The sequence below is a fragment of the Sebastes umbrosus genome, chromosome 23 (genome assembly GCF_015220745.1).
Source record: "Sebastes umbrosus isolate fSebUmb1 chromosome 23, fSebUmb1.pri, whole genome shotgun sequence".
Taxonomy (NCBI): Eukaryota; Metazoa; Chordata; class Actinopteri; order Perciformes; family Sebastidae; genus Sebastes; species Sebastes umbrosus.
The window spans coordinates 14,916,820-14,930,497 of record NC_051291.1 but is presented as its reverse complement, the minus strand read 5'-3'; the positions used below and the strand labels follow the sequence as shown (position 1 = coordinate 14,930,497).

Below are 13,678 nucleotides of genomic sequence, written 5' to 3'. Positions count from 1 at the left end.
AGAGCGACATTCGTTGATATCTTTGTCTCATTATTTCTCCATCTATCATCATCTCTATATACTCTCCTCCCTCGCTCCCTGTCTTTGAGTTCTCACCATGGCTGCCTCTCGCCTTTCTCGCTCATTCACCACACATTTAACATATCATCTCCATGGCAACGGGCCAGCCATTTTCTTTTTAATTGCCATTAGATGCATGTGTGATCTGTCCATCAAATGATGCCCTAGGAGCCGCTTCTTCCACAGGCAAACAAAGGTAGGAGGATGGTAGAGGAGTTCTCAAGCATCTTCCTCTCTTTCTCTAACTTTTGTTGCTTCTTTGATTTTACACTTATGCTCAAGGATATGTTTTGACTCAGAGACACATGTACACAAGCACACACAAATACTGTGCAAACTTTGCCTTACAGCGCAGTGTCATGTTGGCATATCATCCATATTTTAAACAATATGTTTCTTATGCCTGAATCCGCTGCCTTAGGTTAGAATGAGTTGTTTTCCTGTCAGAGAACTACAACCCCCAGCATGCTGCTGTTTTCCTGCCCCAGCATGGATCATGGATCAAACTCAACAGCTGAATGTTGAAAGCTTAAAAATGCAGCAGTGAGCTGTCATTCCACATACGGTATACCGTTAGATGGAGAGTTGGACAGAATAAAAATGAGGAGGCAGCAAAATATATATATATATCATATGCCACCTATTTTCTCTCTGTAAATCCAGCCTGGAATAAGCACATTGAATTGCAGCATTGGCGACAGAGAGATGGATACATTGCCAAACTCCCAGAGAGGTGTTGACAGAGCAAATAAGAGAAACATTTGAAAATAAATCATGTTTGTGAGGAGGCAAGGAAATGGAATTTAGAGAGTTGGGACAGACAGTGAAGTGCAGGAGAGACATACGGACAAATGGAAAGAGACCTACAGAAGGAAAGCGTACGAGAGGATGTGTTAAAGTTAACCACTCTACATGGCAACATCAGGGGGATGGATGCTGCACCTCAGCACACCGCCCGCCTGTTGCCATGGAGACCGGCTCCAAGGGCAACAATGGGGAAGCAGCAGCTTTACTGTGTGTTTGTGTCTATGTGTGTGTTTAAGTGAGAGTTTATAAGAGACTATATGTGTGTGTGGTTTCCTATGATACTGTGATGACTATGGAAAGAGCTGATATGGATTCACAAATGTGTGTGTGTGTGTGTGTGCGCTCGTGCCTCTGTGCGTGCTCACCTTTGTTGTGGGCGGGGTTGTCAATGCTGAAATCTCCGTTCCAGATGACGGTCAGCTCCACGGGAAGACTGCTCATCTCCATCCCATCATAGAAATACTATCACCATGGCAACCAGAGAGGGAAAGAGGAAGAGACGGGGAAAGAGAATATGAGAAGGAGAGAGAGGCTGTTGAGCTACTTTAAACTGTCTATTATCTCCAAATCCAAAAGGCTCTGGTATAACAATACTCCTTTGAATGCAAAATGCATCATCAACAGGTGGCTGTACACACACTGAACTCACAAACACACAATATACACACCAGAGAGCTTTCAAAGATTATTTTTCACTTGGTTCTGTAACACGAGCAGCATGGAGGGTTGCTGCTAGAATCATAATTTTCCGCTAAATTACAGTTTCCCTCCTTCACTGCTCAATCAAAGTACAATATTTGGATTGTACTGTGATTACACACAAAACTCCCGCAGACATCTCTACACACAGACACTGACACACACAGTGATGAAGATAGACAGGAAGATGAGATGTTATTGTATCAACAGACGATTAGCATCAAGACCAGTATAAAGCCTTTTCCATGCCAGTCTTTCATTGCTGTCGATGCATTATTCAGTCGGTGAATGGAGCATGATCGCAGGGATGGCTGTGCAGGAGAGAGACAAAGTCATGCTCTTGTCTCATCTACCCATTGTCTAGCTAGAAGAGGAAAAACCCTCAGCAGGAATAAGTGTGTGTGTGCAAGAGATTGAACATATTATTGTCACTTTTATAGGAACACTTTATAGAAATGGGGCGTTTTTATAGAGATTGTGTTGCTGTGTGGGTGGGTCGTGGTCAATGATGATATCCCCAGTGAAGCTGGCAAGTAAAACACACACACACACACACATGCACACACTCATCCTCACCGATGTGTTTTGACACTGCACTGAGGAGCTGTTGAAGCGCAGGGCAGGAACTCTGTTCTCGTTTCCCTGAATGGTCAGCAGACACTCGTACCCCCTCTGTCCAGACTGGGGCTGAGGGAGGTTCTTCGCACGTAGCGTGATGGGCTTCACCACGTTGACTGGCACCAGGATCCTATCTGCAGGCAGCAACTGGGGACACCCCTGGAAGAGAGACAAAAAGACAAGGCTGTTACTGCGAGTCTTCTCATCAGATTTAATGCATAATTGCAATTAGATTAATGTTACTCAAGGAGATCCTGCAATATCATTTTGCACCTGCATGTTATTAGGAGTGCATTTTTCCCGTCACCTGAGGCACACAGTGAAGTACACAGAGCTCTCTTTTTATGAATTTGAATTGAAGAAAGGATAAATGTTAGGAACACTGTCACAAATGTATCACAAATGTATGTCACATATGCAAAGGACCAGACAGAATAGTCTGTAGCCTTAAAGTGTAAAATATCATGACATGATTTGAAATCTGTGCACATGCTGATAAACCCAATTTTATCTTTATCACAGAGAAGTCACAGAATACTGGGATACTTATCTAAAATGGCATCTGTGTGCTGAGATTTTGGACTACTTACAAATACATGTGCATCCCTAATAAAATTGACTAGTTTGAGCACTGCTATATTATATTGTTGGTGAGGGATAATGATTATGGACACCTCAAAGGGCATTATACTGCTTATACCATGGTCACTTGCCAAAGAAAACAAAATCAAGACCATTAATTTATATCTTCGTGTGTTTTACAACCAAAATATAGAGTTTTTCACATGCCATAACTCTGTTTCCCTTGCAACACCTGAAGGTTTGCTAATTCAAGAGTCAAGATTGACTTTATTATCATTTCACTGAGTATTTGCATACACATAAGGAAACGAAATACTGTTTCTCCCGGCTCCCGTCAGTGCATTAAAAAGGATAGAATAAATAAGTGTTAAAATTAACATACCTAAAAATAGAAATAAAAATAAATAAATGAATAAATAAATAAAATAAGTAAACGTTTCAGAGACAATTTCATACAATTTGCAGTCGTGTTAAGCAGCAGGGAAAAGTGCATTTATGTCCATAGTAATGTGCTGTTTGCATTACTGTTCCAAAAATTGTCTTTGACATGTGACTAGCTTTAAAAACTGTTTCTGTGTTAATGCTGGGGGGTTGGATGTGAGTGTGTGTGTGTTGGGAGGGGACAAATTGACTAGTTTGAGCACTGCTATAGTATATTGTTGGTGAGGGATAATGCAAGAAAACAAAATCAAGACCATTAATTTATATCTTCTTGTGTTTTACAACCAAAATGTAAAGTTTTTCACATGCCATAACTCTGTTTCCCTAGCAACACCTGAGGGGTTTGCTAATACCTGGAACAACCATTGCTATCCCATAAGGTTCCTATGCAATGGAAACGTTGTTCACTACTCCAGGAAATAGGACGGACCTTACCTTCCACTTGGCAATGGGAGCCAGAAAGCTAACGTCATCCTAGCAACATTCAACGTCAATAACAACACGTATGGTTGAAAAACAGCAAATATATAATGTACAGTATTATTACCAGCGCAACTAGCAAACGTTAGCTATCCAGCCATGTCACTGAAACACTGAAGTGTTGTAAATAAATGTAAATATAAGATATTCACATTTGTTTGGAGGCACCAATTCATTTAGCCGCGGTCAACGGACAGTTTCACCGGAAGTACTTAGAACGCGTCACATCCTGCAGCCAATCAGAATCGAGTATTCACACAGATTAAATATAGTTGTTTTTTTGTTGTTATTGATTTTTATGCTTGATGCCCATATTATTTTTGATATTACATTGATAATGGAAAAAGTCCACATTTTTTAAATCTATTTAGAGGCAGTTCAAATAAATCGACAAAGGAGGACGGTCTGCAGGACAGATAATAATGCACTATACTCATTTTTAACGGTCTCTTCTGCACTATATTCACTTTTTTAATAGTGGTGTATCACAGCTGTTACCCTGCACTATATTCAGTTTTAACAGTTTTCTTCATCTCCTTGTAATTTTATATCTGGTATATTTTTTGGTACTTTGTACTTTGCACTACTAACTTCTATACTGTCTTTTTATTAACAAGTTTTGCACTATGGAACTGTGATGCTGAAAACTTGAATTTCCCTCGGGATCAATAAAGTTACTATCTATTTTATTGTCCTTTATTTAACCAGGGTTAGTCCCATTGAGATCAAAGATCTCTTTTACAAGGGAGACCTGGCCAAGATAGCAGCAATACAGTTATAGTGAAAGTAACAGTCAACACATAAATTAACAACATTAAAACTTGCTCATACAAAACACTTGCACACAGACAACCTGGACTGCATCGATTTCACCAGAGCCTTAAACTCATTCAAGGTAATACGTTTTGAAGTTGAAGATCAGATTGTACATTATTCCAAGCAGTAAATGCCGAAAACCTAAAAGCTTTCTTTCCCAATTCAGTCCATCAATCTATCTATCTATCTATCTATCTATCTATCTATCTATCTATCTATATATCTAAATAGTTCTGGTTGCTAATTGCACCAGGACTATTTAGGGTGACCAGATCCCAACAAACCAAATGTGGGACAAAGAGTATGTTTGTGTGGGATAATGTGGGACACGGTACCAAGGCTCAGAGATAGTCTACAGTTTTGATATAATGTCTATCTATAACTCAAATAATAAACATTTCTATTCTGCCCCTTATCTTGTGACATCTCTATGCTTTGCACGAATGCATCCATTGATCGGTCCATCTCTTTTTGAGCCAAATGTTTCATGTGAGACTCACATGTATACTGTGTCGCTTCATGTCGTATTCCCCCTGTGTGAAATTGAAAAATAACTGTCAAATTTCACAAAAAAAAACTGAGAATCTTATAAATACTTATAAGGAGTTTCAGAGTCTTTGTTGTAGCTGCTTTTCCTTTTCTTTGTGGTAGTTTCCATCATATTGCACTTAAATCTGCATAGCTTGTGACTTTGCGGTGACTCACAATTTTTTCTCCGTTGGGCATAGCGTAGCAAAGACGGTGAAAGGTCAACCTGCACTTCTTGACCCACATGTGTGCAGTTTGATAGCAAACACAGCCTTGTGATGACAGCCTTCCTTGCTCTCTTCACAGCCATTGGATAAAAGCCAGATTTAAAAAAATAAAAAAAACTTTCCTACAGTGGTTTGACTTTTGAAAACTAGAGCCAATGAAAATATGGGACATTGTCTCAATATGTGGGACAATAACAACAGGGATAAAAATGCTGTACAGTCCCTCGTAAAGTGAGATACCTGGTCACACTACATTACATTGATATGAAAAGTCATAATAATGTGACTCGTCCAGTCTAGACGATGTTTATTACATCGATATGAAAATGACAATGAAAAAGTCAACATTTTCAATTTATTTGGAGACACTGAGGATGGTTGCTAATTGCCCCAGGACTATTTCTACCACATGGCTGACATACTGTAAACCCACAGAGCCATCAACACTCCCATCATGCATCTCGTCAGGCAGCAGACCACCCAGTACTTCACCAACATCAATTTAATTGAATCAAATAGCCACTTCAGCATGTGCTGCTTTCTGCTCGTTTTAGTGCTTTTATTTGTGATAGTCCCTGTTGGGTTGAGACGTTAGACGGTCCTAGGACCTGCTCACATTCGCTGTGAGTGGAGGGCCAGCTCAACACGTACTCCACCGTCATTATCCACAGGACGGGAGCATTAGTGATACAATGACACAGACACTCACACAGAAATGATATGAGCTCTCGCTTTGTATTTGTATGTTTGGTTGTGTTGTCCATGTTTTTGTTCATGAAGAAAAGATGTCATTGATGGATTTAAATCAGGTTGATTTCTGCCTGTGCAGTAATTAGGCGAGAATGAATGCCAGAGAGGGAGGGAGATGAGTCACTTAGCAATTGGAGGTCTAAAATTAACAGCCAATCAATTCAGGTGTGAGTAGCTGGCTAAATATAGAGCACCTAAGACTTGCCTGAAAGATGAATAGGAGGAGGACAGGTGAGGAGAGGGGAAGAGATGGACGGAGAGGTGAAAAGGAAAGAGGAACAGAGGAGGACAGAGAGGACAGGTGAAAAAAAAAATAGCAGCGGCAATAACAGGGAAGTGACTGACAAGCAGAAGTGAAAGGTGAGGAGGGAGGTAAAGGAGGGTAAAGATAGTAAACAGAGAACAGCACTTTTCCCTAAACTGTTTCATGTTTTCGCTGAAGAGCGGGTGGATGGAGCGAGAGAGCAAAATAGGCAAAAATGAGAAAGAGGAACAACAAAAGTACAGAGTGACTGAAAGAGGCAAAAAAAAAAATACCATTAAGCGTATGCGACAGAAGGAGCTTTAGCATGTCAAAGAGGGTGAAAAGAAGGAGAGACGATAAGGTGAGCCCCCGCATGGATGGAGCTGGGGGGGAGTGAAGCATGGCGCACGTTGAACTGGGTGATAACACTTGTTTGAAGTTCATTAAAAGCCACTTGATTGGGTTAGGCTGAGTGACTGGCTGGATGGCTGCGTGGCGAGAGAGAGAGAGGGGAACGCTCTGTGACACTATTCACAAAGTCATTATAGATAAATGACAAACAGGGTGAGTGAGTTCAGTGGTGGAGGAGAGGGGAAGGAAGAGAGGTGGCGCGTGTGTGTGTTTGCTCTTCCAAATCTCATTTTCCTAAGAACGAAAGGGGTCGTATTTGGAGTATGAAAATGAGCGGGAGAGCAAAGAGAGAGATGCAATCCATTTTTAATCACATCTCTTCCAGTTAATACACTCGAACAATGGGGGACAATAAATATGATCTGGTTTGTGGAAATGAAGGCATGGGAAGCACTGGAGTATGACTTAACATGGTGACTTTAGCTGAATCTTGAAGACACAGATCTATTCTGATAGTGGCATGTGGTGATAGGATTGTGCACACACACAGAGAGCGTCACGGCTAAAATGCACTGAAATGTTTGAAACTCTAACGCCTCGTTTCCACACAGTTTTGAATCTGAAATCGGAATGGTATACGAATTATGCCCCCTGGTGCTCAACGCTAAGAAATGCGTCTCTTTTGTTCTCGCCATCCAGTCTAGACGAGTCACGAATGGTGCCTTCAAATGGGGTCGTGTTTACCGTGTTCACGTGAGGAGTCCATATGAACGCCCCCCTCTTGTGGTATTCACAACCCCGTATTTGGAAAGTTTCTGAAAGCTCAGAGTTCACGGGTTGTGACGTGTTCGTTGACGTTGTCAGAAAGTGCGGAGGCCATGGAAGTTTATTTTCGGTTCATAATAAGTGAATATATTGTAATTTGAGTCGTATATTGTAATTGTAAAAAACAGAGTTTCGCAAACACATCTGAGATCACGGAGGTTCCCATAGGAATGAATGAACTTCCGGTTGACTCGCATACGTACACAGAGCTATGTGGAAATGAGGAGTAAACCCAAAAGCTCACACTAGAACTGCACTTTCTTATACATGCAAGCATATTCAAGGTTGACACACATTGACATGCAGGGTCACACAGTGCACACACACACACGCACACATAAGCACACACATATATGCATGCAAACACATACAAAGCATAAACTACAGCCTTGGAATCCCATTACAGTATAAGATAAACAGCCACAGCCAGACAGCATCTCCTGCATCATTTGCCTTTATGACAACATGTCATGGAGATGGAAAACTTCAAAAGAGCAAATTCCAACAGCTGCTGCTGACTTCACACACACATATATACACTATATTTCACCATTTCATTAACACCTTCCACTGACATCAGAGTGATTTTACAGCTTCACATCCCCATCCATGTACTGTACTCTCTACTACGTAAATAATCTTACGTAGTGATATACAAACACACTCTTTCACACATGCACAAACAGGTTTATTCAAACCCATAAACTAAAGTAATTTGCTCTATAGCTGTTAAGCAGGCTTCCCCCACTACTACAGATTATGTAGAGTGAAATCAATCAGTAAAATGTTAATTCTCACCCTCTCTAAGTGACAGAAAAAACTATAAAAGCAAAAAACAGATGCCTTATTTGCTTCAATAACAATGAAAAATTCATAATGTGGCAGGAAATCCACAAACAATCTAGTGTGTACGGTGTGTTTTTTCTGCTACTTAACTCTGATTTTTCTGTTTGTATGTATACATACACACTCAGACACACCAGTATAACACACCATGATCGTTGCCAGCAGTCCCTGAGGCCAAGTGGGCTTTCAGTGGTTTGAACAAACAACACGTGTGTATCCTAGTTGGCTACTGATGCCGATGGTGTTGGCAGTGATGCTCGCTGTCGCCTGTTAAGATTCATGTCAACATTTAAAGTTGATCTACTGTCAGTCAGTGCGTTTATTTCCGCTCCCCACCCCTCTCAACCCCCAACGACTCAAGAGCGATAAATAACAGAGGAGCAAATGCAAATCACAGATACATGCACACAAATCGCATATTATAAATACACACATCACCCGTAAATATGCACATACTGTGGGTGAATTAAAATTTACAACTCCTTCACTCCATCAGGCTGCATGTTGTTGACTGCTTGACTCCTACCAATAGGAGGAGGAATATAATATTAAAAACCTGGACACATTAAACCAAAACTACCTGCATGGGTAGTTACCAGTAGAGGTAAATGAGACAATGTTTTTTTTTCATCATGCTTTAAATGACTAAATAACCTTAACAATAACAAATAAAGTAATGTGTACATATAATAACAGATAGTAACTGTAAATTGGAAAACAACGTATTCAAAAACAAGGAGGAGCACAAATGGTAGTAATAATAATAATAATAATAATACTACAATAAGTAAATAACAAATTTAAAAAATAATAAAAAATAATAATAATATTAATAAAATAACAATAATAATAACAATAACAAATAATAACAAATTAAATAACAAAAACATTTTTAAATTAAAATTAAAACATTAAAATAAAATAAATAATAAATAATAATAATAATAATAATAATAATAATAACTATTATTAATTAATTAATTAATTTACACACCAGATTCCCAACACCTACTTATGTCATGTTTACAAACGATTAAATAAAACATAATATAAAAATACAATAAGTAATAAAAATACAATTAAAAAAAATAAAAATAAAAAAAAACAATACATAATATTTGTGATTTACTCCCACCCCTTTAACCCGGGAGAAAATGTTTTTAATATATATTTTTCTCCTGGCTAAAGAAAGTGATAGCTGGTTTGTCAGTATGAGGTGAGAGAGACTATAAAGTACAGCCTATGTGAAGCAGACTAGTTTATACATGCCTTTATGTGTGTGTCTTTGTGTGAAGATGTGAACTTCAGTGACAGCCCTATAGTCATGTAATAAAGGACTTTTTGCACTAAAGCACTAGAAAGAGAAAAGTACCTGTCAATAGCATGACTCATCATAACCACATAATAAGCACCGACTTCTGAAAACCAAGTTGGCACCTCTCTTTTTTATCTATATAATTATCTTCCATTCTTCCTCTCTCCATTACTGACTCATTGTTTTCTCTGACCTCATCTCTGTTTCTCTGCTGTATCCCTCCTTCATAAACCCAGCCGGTGTTGTTCGTCCTATCTCGCTCAGCGACCCCTCCTCATTTCTCTTATCAACTCCCTCTCACTGATTCCCTCTCCCCCCTCTCTTTCCTGACTTCATTTCTTCTTGGGGACCTACTTAGATCTGATAATTAGAGGCTGGTGGGAGGTGTGAAGGGTGGAGATAGGAAGAGTGACAGAGAGTAGGCAGCCGAGTGGGAACTGTGAATGTAAAAGCCCTTGGCATAGTTTGAAGCAAGGGGAGGAGGGAAGGAAGGAGGGTGAGAGCGAAAGAGAGAGGCCCATAATTATAGCAGTGTAAGGCGTGAAGATGAAGAGGATCTTCAGTTTTCATACACTACACGTACATACACACACACACCTTGTGGTTACCAAGAGCTCCTCTTAACTGGCCTCTGTTTTATCATCTTCTATACAGAGCCTCGGGCAAAGACACTCTCTCGCTCTCTGTTCACTTTCCCTCCTTCCCTGCTGATCCTCACCTTGATTCTATCCCGCCGTTCACTCCACACCTAACTTTTTTTTTCTCATATAGTTCTTCTCTGTCCTTGCTCTTAAAGGAGCTGTGCAATTTATTATAACTTGGGCTTTTCTTTAATAGTTTTGGCCATCATTTATACTGGTTATTGATGACATTTTACTCACTAAACTAGTTGCTTAGGTCTGAGAACCAGGCGGCATTGCCACAATTAAGTCTGACCGGTCTTTAGATGACCAGCTGGATTGTAAACAGTTTAATCAGATTAGCGGTATCTAAATCACTTTATTTCAAGGTAAAACCAAAAGTTAGTAGGGCTGGGACGATTCACCTATCTCCTGATTTGATACTATCATGATACTTTGGTGCAGATTAAATATGTATTGCGATTTTTAAGTAGTACGAATCGATATTGTGATTTATTGCGATTTTTGTTTACTTTTTTAACACTATACCATGGGGAAAAGTCGAATCCTACACTTCTAAGGACTTTTATTTGGGAAAATCTCTAAATTGATACAGTAAATATGTTTGCTTTTCAGCATGTATGTAGTCAGAGAGGTCCTGAAGTCAAATATATCAGTCATTGTCAGGAATTATGAAGCAATGTGTTTTTATAGCACCACACGCATTCAGAAATGTAGCTATTTCAAGGTGCAAATATGGGATGTTTACTTGGGAATATCTCTAAATTGATCAAATAAAAATGCTTGGTTTTGTGTCTGTAAGTAGTCAGAGATGTCCTGAAGTCAAATATGTCAGGATATTTTTTAATTTTTTTTCCAGCAGACAATAACTCAAAGAATAAAGACATTTACTTCACAAGTTAGTCCTGAAATATCAGTAATAATCCCTCGTTATTACACAGGACACAGGATTACACTGTGTTCTTTTACAACCATGGTCATTTTACAGTTTGCCAGTGTTTTTTCAATAAATTGACCTAACCTGGAGGTTTGTTTACAACCTGTATGATAATTGCTCATGTTTCTAGACCCCTATGCTAGAGCAGGTCGATGGCTTTATGAAGTATCTATTTTTTTTAATCATTTTTCTCCCACTTTGTTTCATTTGCTTTCATTCTCAGTTTCGACATATCCCTTTTGTCCTCACTCATCGGACTCCTCAGCAGTCAGTGCTTGTGTATGACATTGATTTGTCTATGAATTGAACACAAGCACCTCTCACTGCAATTCCTGTCTATTGGCAACTAACAGCTATTACTGCTGGCAGTTAGCCTCTTTAACAAAATTATCTGGATCCCTTCAATCAATACGTTCCTGGTAAATAAACTCCCAGGCATTGATCACCGCAGCACAGACAAGAAGTAACTAGTGCAACGATGTGCCAAGGGGTAGTGATACATATTTATATCTCCTTACCAGCTGAATAAAATTAAGGAGAGGCTTGGCAACAGCTCGGGATATGAGCATGCTGTGTTGTAGACAGAAGAAGAAGAAATGGAAATATCCTCCTGTGGTTTTCATCAGACAAACAGGACAGGAAGTGTCCTCAGTTTCAGTTGCTCTAGGTGAGGCTATGTGTGCACTTGGGATGGGGAAAAAGTGATAAATATGCGGGTAAAAAAACACTGTTTATTGGGTAAACAACAGTAGTGGTCATGAATAACTTTTGGCTATTTATTCGGTGTCACCGAGTGAAGCTGCCAGCATGGTCTTTGTCAGCAAGGCGGGCTCACCAGAACGGCTAAGTCCTTGAGATGTGTGGAGGGCAAAACGGGACGTGGCCTTGGTTAATGTGCCAACAGGCACAACGTCTGATCCGTGTGCCCATATCATCGCTGGCATGATTAAAAAGGCACCACCAGTACGCCCAGGCCTGGCTTTAACTCTGTCCTGCCATGCATACTAACGACAAGCTCAACCAGTAGGGAGAGTTGCCTGGCCTCCATCATTAGCATAGCGTTGAGGGATTATTCAGATCGCTGACTGAAATCCCTTAATTGTAATAGTACACAAAAAGTCATCTGCAGCAGGAAGAGGCCATCGCATTTCACCGAGCAAAGTTGACTTGTTGCCTATCGTGAAAATTTGGGAGCGATTCCACGGATAGTCGTGCGTGTGCCTGCATGTTCTCAAGCTCGTGTGTGTGTCGAAATCATTAACTCAAACTACAAATCTGCAAGCAAATACATGACCTTGGATTTGAGGGGTTAATTAAAAGCAAATTAAAAGTCATTAAGCCTGCAAAACACCTGCTTCTTCTGAAACAACATGTCAAAAAAAAAAGGGATGTCATTAATGTGCTAATACCAAAATCCCCTTCGCTTTATTTATGGTTTTCTTTTAGTCGGCAACACAATAGGAGAGGATTCACACATTATTATCCTCAGTCAATATTGACCACCAGCCCCTGAGTTAATTGGAAAAGTAAACCTGCAAAGACTCAGGCTCGGGCCTGACTAAGCAGAAGGTTCAAAAGGATAATGGAAACGGCGGAAAAAGAAAATAATATCGTCTGCGCAGGTTGAATGGCTCGGGGGAAACGCGAGTGGAATAACACAATTGAGAGCAGACTGCTCATCAAAGGAGGCAATCTGGCTAAGCTTGTCCCTGCCCGTCGTGCGGCGTCTGCCAACCCAGACATGAGCACTAGTGATCTTCATCATAGCTCACCTCAGGCTAGGATTAACAGGCCACTAACTCCCTGTTAAAGCCTCCCCCTGAAAACTACCATGATTTGGCAGGGTACAGGCAACCAAGAACTGTACTCAGATAAACACATAAAAATATATTGAAGCACGCTGATACACTGCACCCACGGGCTCACACCAGAGGTTACACACATACATGGGCAAACACCCAAACCTCCCTTTACCTCCTTGCTCTGCCGCTGTGTGGCAGTGACTCTAAATCAGAGTGAGACCTCTCTCACAGGACGGGGGAGTGGGCGGGTTGAGGGCATTCGCTGAATGTGCCCCATCCAGCGAGCGGCTTGTCCTCTGCAGCAGAGCGGCGTAATTACGGCGGGCTCCGCTTCGACGGGAATAGAACTGGCTGCCAATACTATTGATAATTCACACAGACTAAGCTGTCGCGGGGAATAGGGATGGGCGAGAGGAAATGGCTCCGTTTTATTAGTTTTCACTGCCCTTTGATGTGCAGTCAAGAGCGAGACATGCCAGGAGAGTCGTGCCAGATGGAAGCACTACAGCTGAAAGGTGTCTCAATCCTTTTAACATAGCTCTTTTTACATGTGGAACCTAGAAGGGTAGCCATTAGTGTCACATAGCCAAACATTTCCCCTCAATTTATTTCATGTTTTATCACTTAGCTGGCCCAATGCGGAGAAGGGGCCGGCTGCAGCTGGGCAGCATGAAGAACTATGGGGACATTGTCTTTACTGGGCTACATT

General features: G+C 40.5%; 1 protein-coding gene across 2 annotated transcripts in view; it reads right to left on the bottom strand.

The window, feature by feature from the left end:
• plxna4 (plexin A4) overlaps positions 1-13,678 on the bottom strand; it is a 288,054-nt gene that overhangs the window by 57,540 nt on the left and 216,836 nt on the right. For both annotated transcript variants that reach the window (XM_037759850.1, XM_037759849.1), the window contains exons 10-11: positions 2,143-2,343; positions 1,233-1,329 (exon numbers count right to left, since the gene is read on the bottom strand). In XM_037759850.1, the coding sequence (XP_037615778.1) occupies positions 1,233-1,329; positions 2,143-2,343 (298 nt within the window). The remainder of the gene's footprint in view (positions 1-1,232; positions 1,330-2,142; positions 2,344-13,678) is intronic.